Below are 27065 nucleotides of genomic sequence, written 5' to 3'. Positions count from 1 at the left end.
AATCTAATTATTTAGCATTACCTTCATGTCATGATCATACAATCAAAATGACCTTGAGCTTGCTTTAAATAAATGTCATTTACCGCTAAACAAAACACTGTCAACATCAGTGCTGTGAATTATCACCTATAGTCAATGCTGTCAGTCATGACCAAAGCCCTACGATATATATCACACAAACTGACATAAAAGGCCGTTGATGTCACATTATGCCTTGACTTTCAGTATCTTACTGGGACAAATTGTAGAATCTGACAAGCAACAATCACAAGGAAGGACAGCAAATCAGGTGTGCACCTGGCTTTAGATGTTTTGCAGCATTCAACAAACAACACACCTGTTTAACCTTTGCATTCAATCACACAACAGCCTGTATGTGTGTAGCACTACATAACAAGCCTGCTGATCTGAAAAAGGATTTTATTATAGAATATCCTTGCCTCGCTCTCCTGCTGTGGAATGCTATGTAAATGCCAGGAAATAATGGCTGGGTTTATTCCTAAACTGATCTCAAATATAGCATCAGGTGAATAAGGTGAACATTGACCTCACATGAAATAAACTTCCCTCTCCTGCTGATCATCTTTGATCTTGCACTCTGAAAGAACTCTTCCACTCATATGCAGCTCCCTGCTCAGCACACAACACGTGTCGTGGATCCTCTCCAGGTCTGATCTCATCCATGTGCTGGTTTGATATGCTGATCATAGGAGATCTGCTACTGCAAAGCCACAGATGAGTGGACTGATGAGAGATAAGGCCGTGGGAGCGTGTATATCTTCCATTAGTAGGCGTTCTTCTGCTTGTCTTTGCAAATGGAACAGCAGATATAATCTAAATAAGTCAGACAGTGCAAGAGCTGAGCCAGAAAATTCTTCATCAGATCTGTTATAAAACCACTGATTACACAGTATATGCCCCTAACTTTATTTATTTGGATTTATTATTTTTGTTTTTAATGTATTCATTAATGTATTTTTGGCCAAACTGTAAGGCAGTATTGCATACCTTTCTGGAAATGGTAATCCCAGAATGCATTGCTAAAACCTCAGTGAAAAAATTCAGATTGTGAGAGTCATGATGAGTCAAATATTGTTTTATTTCAAACCATTTTGTATTTAATAGTAAACATTAGTGAGAGAAAAAAAAGTCATATTACCAAAATTTCAGTAGTACCAAAATGCTGCTACTTTTGACAACCCTAATAGGCAGTTCACTAGGTTTGAAAAGTTTAAAATCCTAGTTATCCAGGTTGATTTATGCTTGTTAGTATTGTCTTGGTGTAGAGATAAGTCATGGTAGTATGTAGATTTTTTTCATATATGCATATTTATGATATATATATACATATAAATATTTGTATTATTATTTAATACATTTTTAATGTTTTTACCGATGCTACTTTAATTAGCGTTCTGTGCTTTCGCTGTTAAGCTAGTTAAACAGCCAGGTTGGGACACTAGCACACCAGTATCCAAAATAAGTCCTACTGTCTGCTGGTGACCAGCGATGCTGTTATTCTCGGCAGTATAGGCCAGTGACATTGACTTTGTCATTTGACCTCTGCTGTTTATATATAGTGACCACTGAGAAGCCAGTTCGATATGAATGTATTTCGCAGATCTCTGGGCAGGGGAGCTGTATCTAATATCCATTTGCAATGGAGCCAGACTTTAATTGGCATTATGGCGGGATGAAACCACAGCGGTGACATTGCGATTCTAAGTGAAGTGTGTAACACTGCTCTTTGTGTCAAACGCTACACGGCCACGGCAAGGTCAAAAATCATATTTAAATTAAAGATAAGAGTCCGTGCTGGGAAAGGCAGAGATGTAAATTCATAGAAGCCCTTTGTCTGTTTCAGACCGCTGTGTCATTGTCGCAGTGAAGGTGACACCAGCTCCATGTGCAACTCAGATAAGCCCATGCACAGTCGCCATGACAGGGAAATTGATGGTACACATGGCCCATGGATGTGTGCAGCACCCTGTTTTCCAGAGTAAAGGAATCTCATTAGCTTGGAAATCCCACACTTTGTTCCACTAAAAGGTTTCAGTTAAATGGCTTTGTCAATCAATAAGATGTAAGGGCTGGCTGTAATGAGAAAATGCAACTTTATAAACGCAAGAAAACTCCTAGATGATATTTTAAACAGCGGCCACAAATGAGCTAGATTGAAATTGAGCCTGTGATCGTCTCTGGATAGTAGTTGGATCCTATGTTGGAATGTATATTGATGTCATTGATGACATTTAGTACACAGTTTATTTCCTAAGGCACCTTATAATACACATGATAAAGAAATAAAAAAAAACTCTTTTAATCCAAATGTTTAAATGCATGAAATTCTTTTTAAAGAAAAACAGACATTGTGCCTGCATATAAATTAGCTCAGGTGACTTAACTGAGTTTCAGTTGTTTTTCTTTTAAGTATCAACTTTGTCTCAGGTGTTAAATTATTTAGGAGAAATAGAAATAGACACAACTGAGACATTTTTTGATAAACAGAAAGAGTTAGAGCTACGCTACCATTCAAAAGTTTGGGGTCTTTTTTTAAGGTTCCTGAAAGAAGTCTCTTATGCTCACCAAGAATGCATTTATTTGGTCAAAAATACAGAAAAAACACCAATATTGTAAAATATTATTACAATTTAAAATAACCATTTTCATTTTTAATATATATTAAAATGTAATTTATTCTTGTGATGCAAAGCTGAATTTTCAGCATCATTACTTCAGTCTTCAGTGTCACATGATCTTTCAGAAATCATTTTATATGCTGATTTGCTGCTCAATAAACATTTCTTATTATTAGCAATGTTGAAAAAGATGTTGATAGCATCTTAATATTTTAGTATTTTTGTCACGGTTCATGAATTCACTGCTCCTTCTCGTCTCGTGTGTTTTTTATTATGCATGTGGGCGTGGTCTCATCACCGCTCATCACTAGCTGAATCTACTCAGCGGTGCCAGCTGCGGCTGATCAGCGGTGCCTATTTATGTTCACTGTTTTCGTCCTGTCTTTGTCAGATCGTTGTGGATTCCTGGTGTTGTTCCCGCTCCCTGTTCCATGGTCTTCGTGTTGTGCTGTACTGGATTTGTCTCTTTGTTCCTCGTTTCCGTCTGGATTATCTGTTCACCTTGCACCACACGGATCTGGTTTCACGCGCCATCACTTCACCTGGATCAACCTATCAAAGTCCCTGCACCACTGCACCACCGCCGTGTTTGTGTTTGTGTTCTGACATCTTGTGAACTTTAATAAATACTTGACTATTGCCTCCGTCTCTGAGTTACGTAACAGAACGATCTGACCATCGTCATGGATGCAGCGAGTAAGATCAGTCTGGACGATTTCGTCATACACAGTATCTCTATGATTCATTCCCAGGAGAAGAGTCACACGCACACGGGTTGGGCGGTGCAAGCTCTAGTGGCGCAGGTGTCCGAGCTCACCCAGCAACTTCAACATTTGGGAGGCCCCACTGCGCCACCCACACCGCCAGTTCAACCCACACCACCTGAGCCGACTCTTCAGCCAGAGCCTCGTCTACCTGTTCCTGAAGCTTATGCAGATGAGCCTAACTACTGCAGAGCCTTCCTAACTCTTTGCTCGATGCATTTTTCCCTTCAGCCAAGGACCCTCTGCAGTGAGAGGTCTAAAGTGGCATTCGTGCATGCACTACTGACGGGGAGAGCAGCGTTATGGGGAACGGCGGTGTGGGAGAACCAAGATCCATGCTGCACATTGTTCCAGGCACTCTCCGAGGAGATAAGGCATGTTTTTGACTGGGCGGTGGCTGGGAGAGAGGCGGCCAGGGTACTTGTCGACCTCCAGCAAGGTAACTGCTCAGTCTACGAGGAGGCGCAGTGGGACGTATTCCTGCATGTGCTGGCTGACCGTGTCCAAAAGAAGATCTACGCCCTGGACCTTTCTACATCGCTCAATGGATTAATCCAGCTGGCTCTTAGGGAGGACGCTCGGCTGTCCAGGATGGAACGTTACACCCGGCCAAACCCACGAGCCAGCGGCAGGGACACGGTCAGTCCTGCCTTCGATCACGAGCCCATGCAGGTGGGTAGAGCTCGGCTTTCCCGGGAGGAGAAGGAGAGGCGGAGATCCCAGGGACTCTGTCTTTACTGTGGGGGAGCGGGCCATTTCCTTCATGCCTGCCCGGTAAAAGGGCCAAGCCCCGTAGTAACAGTGAGGCTACTATCGGGTGGGATCTCCGCCGAGAAGACCTCATCATCATCCACCCTCCTTCCGGTAAGACTGAGATGGGCGACTCACACTCACGATTGTCAAGCCCTGCTAGATTCCAAAGCGGAGGGTAATTTCATGGACCACACTCTTGCTCACAGACTTCAGATCCCCATCACATCTCTCAAACACAGAATATCCGTCAACGCACTCAATGTTCAAGAACTCCCCAACATTTCGCTCACCACCGGACCCTTTACTCTCATCACATCAGGCAACCATACAGAAACATTATCATTCCTCCTCATGAACTCTCATGTAACCCAACACAACCCCAGAATGGACTGGCGTCAGAATTCCGTAGTCACTTGGAGCACTCAATGTCATGAGTCCTGTCTTGTGTCTCCTTGTTCATCTGTGTCTGTTTCTGTGTTTCAGGAGGAAGCAGTGGATTTTTCAAATGTGCCCGTAGAGTACCGCGACCTGAAGGAGGTGTTCACTAAGTCTTGTGCTGCTTTTCTCCCTCTGCATCGACCCTATGACTATGCCATAGATTTACTGCCAGGTAAATCTCCTCCTAAAGGCAAGTTATATTCAGTTTCTGTCCCAGAAAGGGAGGTCATGGAGAAATATATTTCAGATTCTCTAGCATCTAAGTTAATTCGTCCTTCCTCTTCTCCTGCGGGGGCGGGGTTCTTTTTTGTGGGGAAGAAGGATGGTTCTCTACGACCTTGTATCAATTACCGGGGGTTGATCAACATTACGGTAAAGAATACTTATCCTTTGCCGTTGACGTCTTCAGCTTTCGAGAGGTTGCAGGAAGCATCGGTCTTCAAGAAATTGGATTTACGTAATGCTAATCATTTGGTCCGCATAAGGAAGGGGGATGAATGGAAAACCGTTTAACACCCCCAGGGGGCACTTTGAATATTTGGTTATGCCTTTCGGGCTGTCCAACTCCCCAGCGGGTTTCCAGGTATTCGTCAATGACGTGCTGCGAGATATGGTTGATCAGGTCATATATGTTTCATCTTCTTTCCAGGAACATTTGCAGCACGTCCGATGGTAACGCCTCTGCCCGGTTGCCCACCGAATCGTTTGTTTGTGCCGGAAGGATTACGGTCCATTGTCATTCAGTGGGGGCATTGTTCTAACGTGGCTTGTCATCCAGGGGTCAACCGCACCAGTTTTTTGGTCAAGCAACGATTCTGGTGGCTAATAATGGCTCGAAACATTCACAGTTTTGGCCTGCTCAGTTTGTGCCACTGGTAAGACTTCCAAAGACTTGCCACTGTTAAGCCTGTCTCTTCGAGACCCTGGTCCCACATATCGCTAGATTTTATCACCGCCCTCCCAGGGCAAAACGGTCGTTTTGATCGTAGTGGACCAGTTCTCGAAGGCGGCCCATTTTATCCCCTTGCCTAAATTACCTTCTGCCAAGGAGACAGTGTTGGCTGTTGTAGATCCCGTCTTTTGTTTACATGGTCTCCTGATAGATGTGGTTTCCGACAGGGGGCCCCAGTTTGTGTCAAAATTTTGGCGAGAATTTTGTGAATTACTGGGAGCGAGTGTCAGTCTGTCCTCAGGGTTTCATCCCCAGAGCAATGGCCAAACCGAGAGAGCCAACCAAGATTTGGAAAGAGTGTTGCGATGTTTGGTATCTAAGAATCCTTCCTCCTGGAGCCAGCAGCTCTCAATGGTTGAGTACACTCACAATTTGTTACCAGTGTCATCCACGGGCCTATCTCCATTTGAGTGTAGCTTACACTCTCAGAAATAAAGGTGCACGATGGTACAAATAATGTTCCTCAAAGAACAGTTTTGTACCTTTTCAATAATAGTACCTTTAATGGTAAAGGAAAGACCTCTGATGATATGGTTTGGTACCTTTTAAGGTACAATTGAAATTAAGGTACATAATTGTTCATACATCAAGGATACAATGATAGGCCAAACTACTGTTAAATTCGTGATTGGTTTCTGTGTTGAGTATTTGGCATAGCAACAAGACGCTGATTGGTCGAAATCGCTTCAGCCGTTATGGAATTTTCCGAATTGACAGCGGGCAGCAGGCTGCACGACTGCGCGTTTTATTTTAACTATAAAACTTGAAGAAGACAAAGTTAAAAGTTGAGTTCTGATAATTTATGTTTACATTTAGTTCACAAGTCGAAACTATAAATGTTTCAGCCACTTAACGTAAATTTAGCAAGTTAAATTAGCTTTGCACCAGATGTTTTTTGCCATTTGACTTGTATAACGTTAACGTTACACTTTTTAATGCAATTATTGACAAGTATTAAGTCATCATCGCGTGTAAATACTATGGCGTTTGTTCTCCATTGTCCACTATTACTGCTAACTTTGCTATTAGGCACAACAACATGAAACTGATTGCCCAAGGTCGCTGCAGCCGTTACTGCATTTTCAAATAGAACGGAGCGGGAAGCAGATTACGACAAGCACGAGCACCACTACAACCATGTCTTCCCCCGCTTCATCGTCAGAAGAACTTAAGAGGCTGGACTCGAATTATAAGAGGAAATTCAAAGGTGAGTTTAATGTTTAACCAAATTAAAAAAATATTCAACGTTACAGCCACTCAACATGACATTATCGTGTAAATAGCTGAATTAGGTACGAATCAGTCAGTGCTATTAGCGTCTGCAAATATATTTTAAAGTAATTGAGTTTCTGTGTCGTAAGTACACATTTAATACGTAATTATTGTAAATGAATGGTTAACCAGAGGTGTCATGGTGGTGTACTTTACATTAGTCCACAATACTGTATGCAGTTGTTGAACAACGCCACCGAACAGTGCACAGATAAAAATATTTGATCACCCTAAGTCATATAGATGCCATTCATTTAATCAGAGAATTTTGTTGAAACTCAGCAAATGTGTCTTTGTTTTTTAGATCATGAAGATGATGGGGTAAACTGTCAGTACTGGTTTCACTGATCACACATCTGAAAATCTGACTGCATCCTCAGCTGAGGCAAGTATCAGTACAATGAGATATTTGAGTTTCTTAATCTTATGATATTCTCTCTTTTTTTGTGAAACTTTAAGTGGATCATTTAAAACTGCAATTCTTTTTCTTTTTTTTGTGTGTAAAATGTAAAAATGCAGAAAGGTTTTTCTTTTTTGTGAAACTGTTGTTCTTATCTGCATTTCCGTTATTCCAGGAAATGGACCAAATGCATGCTGTGGCTGATTTAAGGTGTTTCCAGGATTCCTTAAAGGTATAGTTCACATTAAAATTAAACTTCTGTCATTAATTACTCACCCTCATGTCGTTCCAAACCCGTAAGACCTTTGTTTATCTTCGGAACACAAATGAAGATATTTTTGATGAACCCCAAGAGCTTTCTGTTCCTCCATTGGGCGCTTTCGCAACTAATACATTCAAGCCCCAGAAAGGTAGTCAAGACACCTTTTGTCACATGCCTGTCCTGTCTTGTGTTGCACATGGGTGTTTTGTCATTTTGGGCCATGAGCTCTGGTCGTTGTCTGATCCCTCCCCCTCGTTACCTGATTATTGTTTGAGTTCTTCCACCTGTCCCCTCTTGATTTTTTCCCTTCTTAAGTCTCCTCTTGTTTGCAGTCTTTGTCGGATCGTTGTCTAATGTCTCCTGTTCCCCGTGATTCCCCGTTCCCCACTTCATGTTAAGGTTCAGTTGTTTCATTCTTATTTATTGTGTTTTTCCCCCTCGTGGGTTTTTGCTTTGTGTTTGTTTATTTTTGTAATAAATTACCATTCTCTGCATTTGAGTCCTCACACCTTTTTTTATCTTGCACGTTCCGTGACACCTTTAAAGTAATCTTTGTGACTCCAGTGGTTTTACTTTAATTTTATGAAGCGATGCAAGTGCAAAAACAAACAAAGTACCGCTTCATAAAATTGGATAAACATGTCGCGAGTCACATGGATTACTTCAATGATGTCTTTCCTATCGTTCTGGGCCTTGAATGTGTTAGTTGCATTGCTCCCAATGGAGGGACAAAAAAAGCTCTCAGAATTTCATTAAAAATATCTTCATTTGTGTTCCGAAGATGAATGAAGGTCTTATAGGTGTGGAATGACATGAGGGTGAGTAATTACCAAAATAATTTTCATTTTCTTCAAAATTGTCCAATGTGTTGAGGTTGGCTACGCTGAAATCCGTTATAGAAGCACGTTGCATGGATGCCAGACGAGATGTTGCAGGATTTAGTTCACCCAAAATATTAAACAGTTGATGGGGCCCCATTGACTTCCATAGTATGAAAAAAAATACTATGGAAGTCAGCGCTCTTCCATAGCGCACTCAGCGGTGCCAGCTCTAGCTGATCAGCGGTGCCTATTTATGTTCACTGTTTTCGTCTTGTCTTTGTCAGATCGTTGTGGATTCCTGGTGTTGTTCCCGCTCCCTGTTCCTGTCTGGCGTCGTGGTCTTCGTGTTGTGCTGTACTGGATTTGACTCTTCGTTCCTCGTTTCCGTCTGAATTATCTGTTCACCTTGAACTTCACGGATCTGGTTTCACCCGCCATCAATTCACCTGGATCAACCCATCAAAATCCCTGCGTCCCTGCACCTCCACCGTGTTTGTGTATGTGTGTTCTGACATCTTGTGAACTTTAATAAATACTTGACTTGCTATTGCCTGAGTTATGTAACAATTTTGAAATAGCAAAATGCAACAATTTTGTCACTTTTGATCAATTAAATGTATCTTTGCTAAATAAAAGTATTGCTTTCATTCCACAAAAAACAAAAAACAAACAAAAAAAAAAAACAGTTACAGACCCCAAACTTTTGAACGCGGATAGTATGCAGCTCAGATCTTGGTATTGGAAGAATTTGAGGAGGAATGTTTGAGTTAAACTGCTATATTGAAAGTGGAGTTACTGGGATCTTTTTCTCATGAAACATCTGAGAAACCTACTCAAGTGGGTTAGTAACCACAAAAGGTACTAATACTGTAGTTTACAAAGAAAGGGAAGCTATTACACCCTTAAAGGTACAATCTTTCTCTGACAGTGTTGCCTATTCAACATCATCATTTTTCATTTAGTCTGTGCCAACTCCCTGGAGCACAATTCTCTCTGTTCCCATATCGTCTTTTCATTCATCCTCTGTAATGGTATTAAATGGTGAAGCTGTTGGCTCATGTTGGCATGACGTTGTGACGTTAACCTGGCTCGTTGAGGTCCCAGATGAGAAAAGCCCTTCCTCCCATGGGACAAATCAGCTCTGGCTCCTCATGCACATGCTTTGGCCCAGAGAGAGTGTTTTTGTCTTTCACTTGGGATAAATCCTCTTTGAAAGCATAGGGATATAATGATTCACTACCGGTACAACAAGCACTCAAAGAAAGAACGCTAGAGTGAGGGATAATCTGACAATCCCTCTTCTCATGGTATCTAAGGGAGGATGCTGCATGCTGTTTAGAGGAAGTGGAATCAATATGCTGTGGCATCTCTGAGTTGATGACTTAAGTATCACAGCACATAAGACTGTATAACTGAGGTCAGAGAACAGCAGAACAGTGTCAAGCAGCGATCGCACCCGTCCAAAAACCTGTGCTGATGAGAATTACACACCAGGGTAGATGTCTGTGCCAGTACTGCTACAGGTATATGCTGTTTACATGTGAGACTTACGAAGAAACATGGTGTTATGAGAAAATAAAGAACAGGACGTGTGGAAAGAACATGTTTTTAAGAGGTATTTGTTTGCAAACTGAATAAAGTCTTGCCTCTGTAATGTAGAATCAGCTGTAAAAAAAACAAACAAAAAAAAAAATATATATATATATATACAGTGTGTGTGTATATATATATATATAATTCCAAAATATACATTTTTACTGATCTGAGTCAATTGCAATAATGCCAAACTTTATTTGTCAGAAGAATAAGATTAATAATTATATAAATTGTTTTTAAATAGTTTACATAATACATTCTTCAACTTAATAATAACGTCCCTTAATCATAATAATAATATTTATCAAAAGTATGAATTACTAATTAATAATATTTAATTATTAGTATTAGTATTAAATAATTTTTAAAAATTGTTAAAAATATTATTTTTTACTATTATTGTTATTATTAAGAAGAATGAATAAATTACCTTTCTTTTTTAAAATATGTGACCCTGCCTGTGAAAACCCAGCTAAAGTCATTTTTTTGTGATTCACTGTTTTCTACATAGAATCATCCTAAATAATGTAAAAAACATTCTGTGAAAATATAACCTTGTTATCTTTAATATTGACTGAGTAAGGCTATGGCAAAGATTTGCTGAATTTCGGGCTCAGAAAATCATGTTTTGAGAAATAAGTAGAAAATAAGTTTCTGAACTGAATGATATAAGAATCAGCAGGTGTTGTTGCGCCGAAAAATAAACCCAGAGACGATTGAAATGTATAGAAAGCCCACGTCCGGTATTTTTTTTTTTTGCGCAAAAGTAACGTAGTGTCAATAAAATCATTAATTTTAGTATTTATCATGTTATAAATGAAAATGTGAGTATTGCATCTCAAAACCCTTGGTATAATCTATCATTTACAGCAATAAACACACATGACCTATTTTTGCCATTTTTATGGCTATGACTACTTTGACACTCTTTTACTCATAATTGGATTCTGCGACTTTAGCCGGGGGTTCACAGACGGGGTCACATATAACAAATCATAATAAATATTACTATTAATGTGTATATTAATAAATATTATTATGTTTTAATAATACATCATATGAATCAGTGATTAATAATAATCCATTTTGGATTATTCAAAAATTATTATTATTATTATTATTATTATTATTATTATTATTATTATTTAGAGGAATAAGAATAATTACTTTTATATATAATCATTATAAATCATATTCATGTTTTAATAATAAACAATATTAATTAGTAATTAATAATCAATTTGGGATTATTTAAATAATATTAATAAAAATATAATAATAATAAATAGTATCATCATCATCATTTTGTAATATATACAGTTGCAGTGATACAAAATGACACATTTTTGCTTATCCAAACACATATAATTCTAGACCTGAAGATTCCAGCCCTGAACCTTTACATGTTGTCTGACACATGTAGCAAAGATAGAATTTCTTTGACGTCAGATCAATATTGAAGTCATTCTTGAATGGTTGATGAGCTTATAATGTGATACATGATGATGACACAGATTACTACGCTATCATGGTGTTGTAAGATCACATGCCCGTCCAATGAAGGCACGTTGGTGTAAATATAAAAATAACACGTGAATACCTGCAAACAAAGCAGCTAGGTGAATGAAACCGAAGAGGTAGTGCTCACCTTCTCTTGGTACTGTCGTCGAGACGAGTCCAGAGACTGGATGAGGGCTGTGGCGTGGCCCACAAACATGGCGTAACAGGTAGCGCCCACAATCATACTGAGCATGGTGATCCAAAGGTCTGACATGCTGACAGGCGCCCTGGCACCGTACCCGATACACAACATGTGACTCATGGCCTTGAATAGGGCATAAGAGTACTGCTTTCCCCAGGAGTCATTCTAAGAGAGCGAAACAGACAGACATGAGAAGATGACACAAAAAGAAAGACAGTCAGTGATAGAGAAGCAGGTGGAGTGAATTTAACACATGCGGGCTTGCAGGCAAAACAAAACAAAACCCAGTGCTAGTATCAGTGAATCTCCATTAAGTGTCCTGCCATTTAACCTTCATGCATGGCAAACTATCTCTCTCCATGCATCTCTACTTCCTCTTTCTCTCTCTCTCTTTGTATTCATTGCTCTTTGTTATATGTTGTAATCCATCCATCCATATATAGCCTAGTAGCCTAAAATAAATAATAGTAATAATAACACACACATATATATGTGTGTTATTATTATTATTATATATTTTTTAAATAATATAAATAGGCATTTTGCTAATTTGGGTTTTAGTCTCTGTTTTATCACCCTTTGACAAAATACCCCTGCTATACACCATCTTTTTTTTGTCTTTGTGTCATTTGCAATGGGGTGTGAAAACAAGTGATGGCTTTGGTGTCTGCTAATCAACTCGGATTACTTCCATTAGCTGCCGTCAGTTGATGTACGGCTCTGTGGATGATGCCGGACGAGAGAAAAGAGGAAGGACACTTTCAGTCCTCTCACAGGCTATTAGCGCAGCTGATTTTAATGGAGAACTATTCGAATAGAAAGAGACAAACTGTACAGCAGATGTACTGCAGAATGCCTGACTCTGCTCAGAATCAATACATCAGCTCATGAAAACAAGATGCTAAAGGGAAAAACTTTCCAAGCAAGTTTGTTTTGTGTTCTTTTTGTGATCTTCTTTAATATAATATAATATAATATAATATAATATAATATAATATAATATAATATAATATAATATAATATAATATAATATAATATAATATAATATAATATAATATAATAGAATATAATAGAATATAATTTAATATAATATAATATAATAAACTAGCATTTCATGAAAGTGGAGAATGTATGTTAAAATATATATAATATATCTTCTAATCTATCTATCTATCTATCTATCTATCTATCTATCTATCTATCTATCTATCTATCTATCTATCTATCTATCTATCTATCTATCTATCTATCTATCTATCTATCTATCTATCTATCTATCTATCTATCTATAATCATCTATTTCTTATTTAATAAAAAAAAATAATTGTGTAAAATCCTTGTTGAATCAGCATTGGATATTGTTGGGAGGGAGGTCATCACCTTATTTAACAATGTTTATGTCTGATAAATTTGCTTCTCTGACTTATTTTATGTCCAGAAGCTATTTTCAGTTTGCTCTGTCACTGGTCGCTGTCAGCATTACTCGCAGACATTGGTTGGTGTGTTTGCTGAGAACACTGACTAAAACAATACACATATTATTTCCCGATGGCCTCAGCTCCTTGTGCTTATGTGAAAACTCAGAAGGATGTGACAGTTCTGTGTTCATGGATGGAGTCTGGAATGGAATTGCTGACTGCTCAAATCTCTTCCTGCTCTTTTTGAAGAAGAAAAAGTGCTGAGGAAGCCGACAAAAGCTTGTTGAACCGCTCTTAAACCTGTGCACGGCTGCCTTCCAACCCAGAGGGCTCTCAAACGCAAGCCGGGACGTTTTACACACGCTAGTTCTGCTGAGTGTGTATGCCTGAGTGTGTCAGGAGAACTTGAACAAAATACTCCTGATGTGCCTTCTCTGTCTATGGGTGTATTAGCTCCAGTATGAGTCACATGTTAATGCCATGATGATTGCTTATTTGTTTTGAAGACTGATGGAACAATTGGGAAAATGGCATCATATTAGATATTCCCTAAAGCATGTTGCGCTGTATGAAACACACGAGGAACTGTTGTCAAATTTCATCATAATACATTTGCTGAAAAAAAAAGTCAGTGGTTGCCAGGGCTTGTTTTGTTACTAACATGTTTTCTGGTGTGTTGTCTATGGGGTTGCTATAGTGGTCTGGGTGGTTGCTAGGACATTGCTAGGTCGGGTTGCTAGCATATCGTTGCTATGATGTTCCAAATGGTTGCTAGGTGTTTGAGGGTGTTCTGGGTGGTGGTTGCTACAGCATTGCTAGGGTGTTGCTATGTGCTTGCTAGGGTGTTCTGAGTTGTTGCAAGGGCATTGTTAATGTGTTGCTAGGTGGTTGATAGGGGTTTCTGGGAAGTTTTGCTAGGGTGTTGCTATGTGGTTGCTAGGATGTTCTGAGTGTTTGCTAGGTGGTTGAGGATGTTCTGGGTGGTGGTTGCTGTGATTATGTGTGAAACCCAAAGGAGCTTCACGGTGTAGTTTCTGATGACCAGGTACTCAAGAGAAGGGATCTGTCCCAATCAGACTCACTCCATAAACGCCTACAACCTCTCAACCTCCACACTCAGACACTGTTTTAACTAACACTCTATACCAACGTATTTGATAGCTGTGGATCCTTAAGTGGTCTGCTGATGATTAGAAGAGCCCACTTGGGAAATGTGTTGATTGGCTGATAATCTTTGTGTATGTTGTAGTGTGTGTGTTACAGAAGGTGTCACAGACAGCACAACGTAAAGTAGCCCATCTCAGAGGGAAACAGTGAGCGAAAGGAACTAAGCATCATGTGTCTTGGTCAGATCATTTTGCTCAGCTAATCCTCATAATAGTCACACGAGGCACACAATAATCCAACATACACCACTAAAATGTGTGTACATGCACATGGGTTTGCACAGACACACACACACACACACACACACAGAGTTAGGAAGCTATTTAAAATAATTTCATATTTTAAATCGGTAAACAACAGTTAAGTTATGGTTATCTCGTAGTGTAGCTTATAACGATTTACTAACAAAGTAGCTAACTGCATTAGCTATTTACAATACGCTTAGCTGTATTAATCAGACTTAGCTATAAACTTAGCTATATTAATTAGAAATATTAAACAGAAATAAGCTAGCAAATAAACAAAATTGCCCATTAATGGAAAATCTACACTATTTTTTTACGCTACTGCAAAATGTAGCTAAGATAATAGTGCTGCTATGTTTAGCTAGTGGTTCCAGCACTTTTGAAACATTTACACATTCTCCTTTGACAAATTTGTTCATGTCTTTGTGTGGAAAATCCATGAATCTGTTCAACAATAGCCGTCAAACTGCTGTCCCAAACATCTGAAGTTCTTTCTCCAGTATATCAGAGCCGTGGCCCTCCTGTGATACTGACCAAGCGGGCCGGTCCCCTCACCCAGCTGTGACTCTCTCAGACATGACCTGACATGCAGTAATCGAAATTCAATCCAATTCAGCCATTCCAGCTAATCACACGCTACGTTACCAGGCCGAGAGTGTCAGATAAGGGTAATAAGAGTCTCATATAAAGCACATCCAGCTTAGGAGGCGTTTGCATCTGAACATGTATTGTCATTTTCTTAATCTTCTAAATGTTTATTTAAACAAGGAAAGTGTAGACCAGTGACGGAACTAATGATAGGTGTATTCAAAACACGGTGCTTGTATCAAACTGTGAAGCAATTTGAGGAAACAAGGCTTTGTCATGTCATAATGGTTCGGAACGTTTCAAAATTTGGTGGTTCACCCCTAAGGGGTGCTGATATAGGTAAACCCGCGAACCAGTGTCTATATGTTTTTTTTTGTACGGTTGTTGACATTTTTAATGACACATTTGTATAATAGTATCTTTTTGCCCTGAATAACCAGTATCTCCACAAAACAAGCCCTACAATTTAATAAAGTAACATTTGTTGCAGTATTTCTGTTAATGTCAGCTCAGGTCCATTAAATAATATTAAAAGATACAACTCATGATTTTAATAATACATTAGTAATGCTGAAATGAACATTAAAAAAGATTAATAAATGCTTTATTAGTATTGTTCATTGTGAGTTTGTCTTGTCATATTAATATTGGTATAACAAATGCAGTTCACTAATGTTAACAAATGGAAAACTTATTGTAAAGTGTTACCCATTTCCTTTTCATTTGCATATTTTAAAGTAATTGAATAGAGCGTAGTATGGTATTAGTAGTGCTAGAAATCTGCAGGTAAAATGTTATGATAATGATTTAAATAAAACAAAAAAAATTGTATTTTATTATAGTAAAGTGTGGTACTTTGCTAAAAATAAATTTGCTAAATATCTCCTGTCATACTGTAGCACTGCACGTCTGTGTTTAATTAAAACTCATTTTTTATATCTTTATTTGATCTGACTATGCATGTATTTATTGATATATTTTCTTTTACAATAAGGAAAGTGTGTTTTGTTTTGTACAAGACCACAATCTCTAATTTGTGAAAACTGTGATGCTTGTGTGTCCTTTCAGCAGTGAATTGTTTCCTGGGCTCGTTGTCAGCTAGCACCTCTCGCTCTCTTTTTATCTTCTGGTTTCTGCTTCTGCTTCTATCTATCTATCTATCTATCTTCCTCTACCCATCTTTCTATCTGTTTTTCTTCTTTTCCACCTTTTCTCTTCTCTTCCCTCAGTGTTTCTCCTGATGGATGTCAGCTGAGCTATCTAAAGTGACATGTGAGATAAAACGAAAGGCCAAGCATTCGTCTCAAAAGGCCCCTTGAGAATTGAAAGCAATCTTTTACAGGCTCCCAAACAAATCCCTGTATTATCTATTACATCTGGTAATTAATTACTATAACAAGGAGACTTTATTCAATAAAAGCGTCAACTATTGATGTGGCACATCTCAGGAGATGCAACAAAACTCATCGAAATCAGACTTAAAGACTATTGTTCAGACTATACTGGCGCAGTGGATAAGACACATGCCTTTGGTGTGAGAGACCCGGGTTCGAATCCACTGTGAGACACCAATGTGTCCATGAGCACTTAACCCCTAGTTGCTCCAGAGGTGTGCGACCTCTGACATATATAGCAATTGTAAGGCGCTTTGGATAAAAGCGTCAGCTAAATGAATAAATGTAAATGTATTGTACATTAAATAATGTTAAGCTTGATCAACAGCATCAGGTAGTCAATTACCACAGAAAATTGTTTGAACTCTTTCTCAGTTGACAATCATGCACTTACAGTGAAAATGTAAATGTATAGAGGAAAATATTAATGTTTTGAAATGCTGTATATTTCAGTCAAAGCATTTTTTGCTGTTTTTTTAATTGCTGTAATCGACACAGATACTGATGATGGAGCTGAACATAAACCAATAATACTGTATACCCTATCCGGAAAGTCCAAGCCAAAAAAATTATATTGTTTACCGACCAAATCACATTTTCTGTTGCTATAATCCAGTCTGGGAGTTAATAAACTCTCAAAACAGTTTAAACGTAATCATGCTTAAGAAAAGGGAAAAATATGTTTCCAAACATCTGGCTTGTCAAATTCTGGTCTGGCTTTATGCCTTGAGTATGTGCCAGAAAGACAAAGCTAAGTTTTACCTTTTATTCAGGACTTTTACTTTTTATAAACCTGAGAGGAATAGAGATAACCTACTCCTTCTAATTTGTCTTTTTGCAATGTTATATACTCTCATGATCTCTCGCAAAATGACTCCTTGTTATGATAGTCTCATTAAAATTGCCATGGGAATTGCAGTCTTTGTTCAGAATGGGATACTAGCATATTGCTTCAAAGAATGCATATACTATTGGAAACGTCTCGGTTACGTATGTAATTCTAGTTCCCTGATAGGGAACGAGACGCTGCGTCAAACGCTGTGGGAAAGCCCCTGCGTTGTGCGTCATGAAGCACGTATGGAATCAGCCCAATGGAGAGATGGAACGTCATAGGCGGGTGACGTCATCGACCAGGAAACTATAAAGCACCCCATAAACACAAGCGCAACAGCTTCTGATAGGCCTGAAGGAAGCACTAGCGGGAATGCCGGGAGTATGGTGGAATGACGCAGCGTCTCGTTCCCTATCAGGGAACTAGGGTTACATACGTAACCGAGACGTTCCCTTTCAAGGGAACTCGAGCTGCGTCAAACGCTGTGGGAACGCTAATACCCACGTCGCCATAGGACCAAGTGACCGCCATGTGAGAACTACCGCACAGAGGACGAGAGCACCTGTGCCCCAGGGGTAGAACTTAAGTCTAGGTCGTAGAACTTAATGAAAGTATGCGGTGAAGACCATCCAGCCGCATCACAAACGTCACTGAGGGAAACTCCTGACAGTAAGGCTTTAGAAGCTGCCATACTCCTGGTAGAGTGGGCTCGTACAGCCAAAGGTGAAGGCTGACCAGCCGACTCATAGGCAAGTGAGATAGCCTCGACCACCCACTTGCTCATTCTCTGTTTAGACGCGGGACACCCCTTCTTGGGTGGCCCAAAGCACACAAACAGTTGTTCTGACTTCCTCCACAGGGCAGTTCTGTGGAGGTAGGCGTCTAACGCCCTAACAGGGCAGAGTAAATTAAGTTTCTCCTGGTCAGACGACAGAAATGGAGGAGGACAAAAGGCCTGCAGAACTGTAGGTCTAACAACATTAGTAGGGACCTTGGGAACGTAAGCTGGTCTAGGATGCAGAAAAGCCTTAACCATGCCAGGCGAAAATTCCAGGCATGAGGGTGAAACCGACAGAGCCTGCAAATCTCTGATTCTCTTTAGTGAGGAGATAGCAAGAAGAAAGATAGTCTTAAACGTGAGAAACTTCTCAGGAACTTCTTCGATAGGTTCAAGAGGAGCTAGGGAAAGACCTTCTAATACGATGGCCAGATCCCAGGCCGGCACCCTCGTACGAACTGCTGGCCTCAGCCTCAGTGTGCCACGAAGGAAACGAGTTATAAGCGGATGTCTCCCAAGAGAAACTCCACTGAAAGGGACGTGGTAAGCAGCCAGTGCCGCCACATACACCTTTAGTGTGGAGGGTGATAGACCTGTGGAGAAGCGCTCCTGCAGGAATTCCAGCACTGCACCCACTGGGCAGTTAACTGGGTCCTGCATGTGCTCTCCACACCAAGAAGTGAAGAGTTTCCACTTCAAGGCATAAAGCTTCCTCGTGGATGGAGCTCTGGAGTGAAGAATGGTCTCAACAACCTCGGTTGAGAGACCAGAGTTCATGAGCTGGACCCCCTCAGAGGCCAAGCCCACAATACTGGGTGGGGGTGAAATATCATGCTGCCCGCCTGAGAGAGTAGATCCCTCCTGACCGGGAGCTCCAAGGGAGAGCCGTCCAGGAGAGAAATCAGGTCCGCAAACCATACTCGGGCCGGCCAGAACGGGGCTACTAATAGTAGGCTGCCCCCGCCCCGGCGAACCCTCTCCAGAACTCCAGGTAGCAGAGCAATCGGGGGAAAGGCGAACAGACGTGACCTCGGCCACGGCTGCACCATAGCGTCCAACCCCAGAGGGGCTGGATGGCTGATGGAAAACCACAGATGACAATGCGTGGTCTCCTTGGAAGCGAATAGGTCCACCTCGGCGCGACCGAAACTCAACCAAAGGAGCTCCACCACCTCGGGATGGAGTCTCCAATCCCCCGGCCTCGGCCCCTGTCTCGACAGGGAGTCTGCTACCACATTCAAATACCCAGGAAGATACATTGCTCTGAGAAATAGTAACCTCCCTTGGGACCACAGGAGGATCTGACGGGCCAACTTGTAAAGCCGGCGAAACCACAGGCCCCCCTGATGATTTATATAAGAGACCACCGACGTGTTGTCTGACTGAACTAACACATGATGACCTCTCAGGTCTGCTAGGAAGTGTTTCAGAGCCTGGAACACCGCCAACATCTCTAGACAATTTATAAGCCGTGATAGATGATGGTCCTGCGACAGCCCTTGGGCTGGACGACCACTCGTGACCGCCCCCCACCCTGTGAGGGAAGCATCCGTCGTTAGCGTTACACGACGACAAAGAGCCCCCAACACAGGCCTTTTGAATAGGAACCAAGTTTCTTTCCACATGACCAGAGCACGAAGGCAGCGCCGCGTGACTTTGACCGTGCGGAGCGGATTTCCCCTCGGGGAGAATCCCTTGGTCCTGAGCCACCACTGTAGCGATCTCATGTACAACAGGCCGCAAGGTGTAACGTCGGACGCTGCTGCCATCAGACCCGACAGTGTCTAAAACTGTTTTACAGTAAGTAGCTGGCCTAGCTTTACTTGTTTCACAGCTGAGAGAATCGAAACGATGTGGGTCGGAGCGAGTCGGCGCCTGCATCGAAACCGAAACCCAAACGACACCCAGAAAAGTGGTCTTCTGAGGAGATAATACACTTTTCTTTGCGTTCAGCCTCAACCCCAACTTCCTGATATGAACGAGAACGACATCTCAATGTCGAACCGCCATCTGCTCTGTCTGAGCTAAAATCAACCAATCGTTGATGTAATTGAGGACACGAACACCCTGAAGCCTCAGGGGCACTAGTGCTGCGTCCATGCATTTCGTGAAAGTGCGGGGAGATAAAGCTAGGCCAAACGGAAGAACCCTGTGTTGGTACACCTCGCCCCCGAAGGCGAACCTCAGGAACTTCCTGTGTTGTGGAAGGATGGAAATGTGGAAGTACGCATCCCTTAGATCTATCGTGACAGACCAGTCCTCGGATCTGATTTGTGATACGATCTGCTTGATAGTGAGCATCTTGAATTTTGGCTTCCCTACCGAGCGATTCAATAGGCGCAGGTCTAAAATTTGACGCAACCCCCCATCCTATTTTGGAACGATGAAATATCGGCTGTAATAGCCTGACTCCACACTGGGAGGAGGAACCCGTTCTATAGCCTCCTTTTGAAGGAGTGCTTTCACCTCTTGTTCCATAACCAGAGCCTGCTCGGGGCCCACCACTGTAGGCAGAACCCCTCTGAATCTTGGTGGACGACACCTGAATTGGATAGCATAATCCCTTTCTATTGTCTGCAGGACCCAATGAGATATTTTTGGAAGGCTTTTCCACTCTGCCAGAAGTTCTACTAAGGGTACCAGTCTCTCGAGACTGGCCTCTGGTGTAACTTGAGCAGTAAACGCAGCGCCCTGTAACGGCACACCGGCAGGGAACAACTGGTCTAACCGCTCTGAAACCCTCCTCAGAGGGAGCGAGCGTCCCTCGGGAAATAGCTCGCTGGGACCGATTTAATTTTGATTTAGAAACAAACTCCTGTCTAGTCACTGGCCATACAATGCTGAGTTTTTATACAGCTCTTGTTAATACCTCCACTAGCTCATCACTTTCGGGAGTGTAAGGTGGCGAATCCTCCACATCTCCCTCATTTATAACTGGTGCCTCAGCCCGAGCGGAAGAAACCGCAGCGCGTGCTTCCGAACACGGGACTGAGGCACTGGATCTCACAGGTGAGGGAGAGATAAGGCAGAGCCCGTCTCTAACCCCGCTGAGAGATCCATCTGCGATCCCCACGACACGCGTCGTCGCTCTGCCTCGGCAAGAGCGGGACCCGAACCGCGGGGAGCACGCACCGAACCGCTCTCCTCGAAGAGCGCCCGGCGGGAGCGGAGCGTCCTTAATGGCAGACGCTCGCAATGCTCACAATCAGCTCGCTCGAGAGCTGACTGGGCATGCTGCACTCCCAAACAAACAACACAAAGAACGTGTGTATCCCCACTCGTAAAATAACGCGAGCAGGGAGGGACACACTTCCTAAACTGCTGTTAGTTCGCCATATCTCTCTTAATATATATATATATATATATATATATATATATATATATATAAATTGTTTGTGTGGTGCAGAGTATGTAAAGACAGACAATATTCACACAGGGACAGATTCACATATAGCGCGACTAAAGGCACAGAAAGCTGTTGCGCTTGTGTTTATGGGGTGCTTTATAGTTTCCTGGTCGATGACGTCACCCGCCTATGACGTTCCATCTCTCCATTGGGCTGATTCCATACGTGCTTCATGACGCACAACGCAGGGGCGTTCCCACAGCGTTTGACGCAGCTCGAGTTCCCTTGAAAGGGAACAAAGTAGTAGCCTATGCAACGTTAACGGATGAACAGTAGTGTTGTCACATGATTAAGTTGAATATTTAATTTCCAGCAAACATTGGAAATTATAGCAGGTATATTGCATACTGTATATAGTAGGTACTACATTTGGTTTGAAACTTACTTTGCAACCATTAAAAACTATGTTCTATAATTACATGTGCTATGTTGTCATTACCATGTACCATACTGCATTGTATTGTGGGATATGGTATTTTATGCAGTCTGCTTAAGTTGCTTAGTTTAGGCATTTCAAGATATTGATTACACACAATTTGCATAACTGTGCACAGTGTACATACTGTAGAAATAACAAGTAGTATGCTATTCCGAACATAGCTTTGCTTTTATCTCCACTAGAACCATAAAAAGGAAAGTAGAAAAACAGCGCCCTCTTTACAAGCATACCTGCAAAGTCACCACTTTTTTTTTACAAATGTACTATGGGCCTTTTACATGCATTTAGGACAAAACGTGACTGAGAATACAAGAGGATACTGTTGGATCTTACAGTGTATTATGCCATGCATTGTTGTGGGTGAGAAGTTTAAGCAGGAAGATAATGAGTCAGGTAGTAGCGCTTATTATAAATAAGCTGGAAATCACCTTTGTTCTACTGGGCTTTTCTCCTCTGATGAGCTACTGTGCAATAAAAATTTAAATGAGGCTCAGTCTTTTCCTAAAACACACACACACTTACAAAAAGGCCACATGCATCCATATTTCTGCTTATCTCCGCCTTATCGCTTTAACTGGTCAGAAGTTTCAAAGTGTTTCCAGAAAACAGGGGTCATTTAGAGAGTACATTGATGATATTATTCTTAATTCAGCATTACAGAAGATCAAGAGCCATATGCAGAAGATAAAGGGCTTAAGGAAGTTGTGGGCTGCATGACATTATTGGATTTAATGCATATTATAGAGTCTTGTTCTCTTTAGATGGGTCAGATGAGTTTCCTTCTGTGTGCTTGTGCATACAGAACAGAATATATCAATGTGTAGATATACAGTATGAGTGTGTATGTGTATGTTTTTCTGAATCTGTTTCTGTGTGGCTGAAAGCAATAGTGACTGTTCACTTTCTATAGCAGTTTTTGTTCCAGCTTTGTTCCATTTATTTTCTCCATAGGCTCCAAGATGAATCAGAATACAAGAGTTCGTCAACCAGGGCCGTTTTTAGGCATAGGCATGCCAGACGATGAATAAGGATCTTATCTAGAGAAACGATCGTCATTTCAAAAATAAATAAAAAAGTTTAAGTTTTATAAGCACAAATGCTCGCCTTGCTCTGTTCTGTGATGTGCGTTCGTGACGGCACGTAATACGCAATTACGATGAAAAGGTCACGCTTCACGTAAGCGGAAGTACCGAGTCAGTGTTTACAAATGTATACTTTTTGCCTTTTTAATATTAAAACACCCAAGATACGCACACGAAATGGGCATTTTAAATGGTAAACTGACACAAAGACATTTGAATATGTGTATATGGTCCTCCTTCCTCACATTTGTAAACACTGAAGCGTGACTTTTTCAACGTAATTGCGTATTACGCACCATCACGAAGGCGTCATCGTCTGGTATCGTTTAAAGCCCTATGAAGCTGCGCTGAAACTGTCATTTGGACCTTGAACCGTTTGGGTCCTATTGAAGTCCATTATAAGGAGAAAATTCCTGGAATGTTTTCATCAAAAACCTTCATTTCTTTTCGACTGAAGAAAGAAAGACATGAACATCTTGGATGACAGGGGGTTAGTAAATTATCAGCAAAAGTTTTTTTTAAAAGTGAACTAATCCTTTAACCCTATAACTGCCGGTGCAAAATAAAACAGCAATTTCAAAACAATTATAAAGAGTCTGTGTGCTAACTTTGATTATGGTTGCACTTGCACTTATTGTTTGCACTTAAGACTTCAAGGAGTTCAGTTAGGAGGTCACACACAGCCTCATCAGAAGTTTTGAAAGCTCTTAAATGTACAGTAAGGTCTGAAGAGACTAATGTGAAATCATACAGGAGAAAAGCCAGTTAATAAAAACCTTTTACAGTGCTTGTATATTGTTTTCTTTCAATGCATTTGATAATTCATATTCATAAAGTAGACCTGAAATTACATGCATTAAAAGATTATTAGTTAAAAAACATTGCAAAATGCACATGCATACTATTTTTCCAGTCATGAATTTTGTCATTGAGGATTTCTGAAAAATTGTGCAAAAATCTCGCCTCGTCTCGTCTCGTTCTCGTGAACCCAATCTCGTGTCTCGTCTCGTCTCGTGAGATAAGCGTCTCGTCACACCCCTAGTGATCACATTTATCATTGTTCAGTGTATCTTTGCGGCCGAAATCCATTAATTTCTATAGGAATCCACACGACACGACCAGGAAATTCGAATGAGGGTGAAAGATTTCTCCGTTCTGATTTCGCAACTGGTTCAAGCTGGTTACATTGATTTGTCGCTTTGACCAAAAGAGAAAGCTGCTTGATTTGAAAGTGACTTTCTTTGTGAGCTGTGGTAAGTCTGTCTTGAAAGGTTTATACATTATTGCTAAAAATCAATTTCTCTATGGGGGAAGTAAATGGGATACTTACTTCCCGAACCGGACTGTTGCACTCTATTTTCTGTCTGTGGGGGCTTTTACGGGGTGTTATTAGGTCTAATGATTACAGTGAAGCACCAGTTGCCTGTTACTCAAACAGAAAAACCTGCCCATATACCAGGTCTTAGATTGATGACTCACACCCAACCTGTTACGTCACCTTTCACACCAAAACAAACCATCCAATCCACAGACACGCAGAAAGCCCTTTGGGGTGTGTGGTTGTGTGTGTGTTGTTTTGCATCAGGTTATTTATAGCAGAGGCAATTGTCATGATTTTGTGCAACGCTAACATACAGAATGCCCTTATAGTTAAGAATGGCATTTAAAGTAATGGTTTAAACCAGGAAAATACGACCAGAGCCAATAAAACAGAAGATTAAAAATACAAAACCAGACCTAATTAAAATTCGCTTGGAGAAGCCAGTGGGCTTTTAGAGTCACTACTAGACCAATCTTTTTTCTTTACATGAGGTGAGAGTTTGTCTAAAGGTGTGTAGGAAATCTCTCTCTCTCTCTCTCTCTCTCTCTCTCTCTCTCTCTCTCTCTCTCTCTCTCTCTCCTTCTCTCTCTCTCTCTCTCTCTCTCTCTCTCTCTCTCTCTCCCACACACAAGTCCGGTTACTATCCAGCCATTGAAGCATGAACCAATCAGGTGGCAGCACACATGCTGGGAGAGATGTAGATCACATTGAGAACTGCCTGAATTGTATTCAAATTATTTATTATAGGCATCTACAGGGATGATGTGGATTATTTTATGTACAGAAGATCAAATGAAGCATCTCATTAATGTTTGGCTGCAGTTGTGCAGACAGTAATGCAAAATGCATGATCAAGTCACATGTACATAGAAACTTTGCCTGCAACACATCATATGATTAAAAACTAATTTATTATTTATTATGAGGGAAACAATTATAGTTATTGATGTTTCCTCTCTGCAGTGTGTTTACGCAGAGCGCTCCTGTTAGAAACATGATTTATGGACAGTGTTTCCCGCAAAACCTCTGCTGGTTTGGCTGCCGCCAGCTCATAATCACCCTTTCACATCCTTTGTAAGTACACAGTGAAAGCTCAAGAAAATAACCTAAGCATATTATAATTTGTTTATATAATCATTCATTATAATCTATGGGAGGAAATCTACAGTGTTACTTTGAATAAATTAGCTTTGAATGTCCTCATAATGAGCATCAATTACTTAAATGCAAATTTTGGAAAGCAATTTGTTTTGCTCATTTGAACAAAATAATTATTGTACTATCAGACATACTCTCAAACAGAAAAGGGATAGTTCACCCAAAAGTAAAAAATTATGTCATCGTTTACTCACTCTCAAATTATTCCAAACCAGTATACATTTCTTTGTTTTGCTGAGCACAAATGCCCTATTGACTACCAAAGAATTTATTTCTCCAGTCAATGGGGCCCGAGATCTGTTTGGTTACCAACATTCTTCAAAATATCTTCTTTTGAGTTCAGCAAAACAAAGAAATTTATACAGGTTTGGAACAACTTGAGGGTGACTAAATGATGACAATTTTCATTTTTAGGTGAGCTATCCCTTTAACTGGAGGTCAGCAACATACAGAAGATTTAAAGGTACAAGTGTTTAATATGATTGCCATAATTATTTTTTTATTATTGAATTTTTTTTAATTATACAATTTTGACTATGTTCAAATACATACATAAATTAATTATAATATAATAATAATTAATATAAACACTTTTTGTAAACAGGAAACTGGTAGGATAATTTCTATGAATGCTTAAGGATTCATAAAAATCCTCTAAAAATTAGATACAATTCCCTGTGATTTTAACTGATTTTATTTTAACTTAAAATGGCAACATCAGTCATTTTTCAGATGTTTTAATGCTCTTCACATTCTAAATTTCCTAAAGGTAAACTAAATGCCTTTTACCGTCTATAAAAGGTTTTGAAGAAATAACCACAGGTAAAAGTAATCCCGTGTGAATTGGCCGAGTGGTTAAAGCCCGTAACTCTTCTCTCTGTGGTCTCTGTGGTCCAAGAGTATCGAGTGGACAGTGTGACCGATGGAAAGATGCACTTCACAACTTCTCAGAGGGACCATGGTTGCTGTTTTGAGGCCACTGAGGTTTTGAGGCTCTTTTTTAGTATTGAAAAGTAGGTTACAACTACAACCTTGCCTTATACACAATTTAATACTTGTTCAACTAGATACAAGATTTTCAAATTCATGTAATATTTTTCTATAATGCATGACATTCACTTTTCCTGCAATAAATGACAATAAACATTACAGACATCCACAGTAAAGATGGATATGTCCTGGAAATTAATCTTTTAAATCCTCTATTTGGTGACACTAGTGATTCATGGCTGTTTTAGAATAATTTTGAATTCATAAGCTTGCAATATGATTCGGATCTTGATTCAGTACCGATTAATTTGAATAAATAAATGGGAAAAGTAGCTAAATGTTCATTTTTCTCAAGGAAAAAAATCTACTAATGCTGTAAACGTACGTGTCAGCTGGTAATATTAATATAGCTTAAAATTAACAACTCAAAAGAATAAGTTATCTTAGAAGTGTTAGTCTGCTTTGTGTGCACAAATACACAAATACGGTGGCTTTCGATTCGCTCTTGCGATTCTTGATGTCATACGCCAAACGGTCTGTGCAGCACGTTTGCTTCTTTTCATTTGCCGTGAGATTTACTTGGGCAGCGTGAGGTTGGCAACCCTGAAATTATGCAACAAGTCTGAAATGTGACCCATCTTCTACTAT

The 27065-nt window shown here is 40.3% G+C and overlaps 1 protein-coding gene across 1 annotated transcript in view; it reads right to left on the bottom strand.

Moving 5' to 3' along the window:
• The window catches only part of hcn1 (hyperpolarization activated cyclic nucleotide-gated potassium channel 1), a 124296-nt gene that overhangs the window by 31180 nt on the left and 66051 nt on the right, over window positions 1–27065 (bottom strand). Inside the window, exon 4 of the mRNA XM_077194132.1 lies at window positions 11546–11764. Within this exon, the coding sequence (XP_077050247.1) occupies window positions 11546–11764 (219 nt within the window). The remainder of the gene's footprint in view (window positions 1–11545; window positions 11765–27065) is intronic.

This window comes from Siphateles boraxobius, unplaced genomic scaffold, assembly GCF_051911475.1.
Source record: "Siphateles boraxobius isolate OS27281-9 unplaced genomic scaffold, OSU_SipBor_1 11, whole genome shotgun sequence".
In the NCBI taxonomy this organism is placed as follows: domain Eukaryota; kingdom Metazoa; phylum Chordata; class Actinopteri; order Cypriniformes; family Leuciscidae; genus Siphateles; species Siphateles boraxobius.
This window is presented reverse-complemented; position numbering and strand designations above follow the sequence as displayed.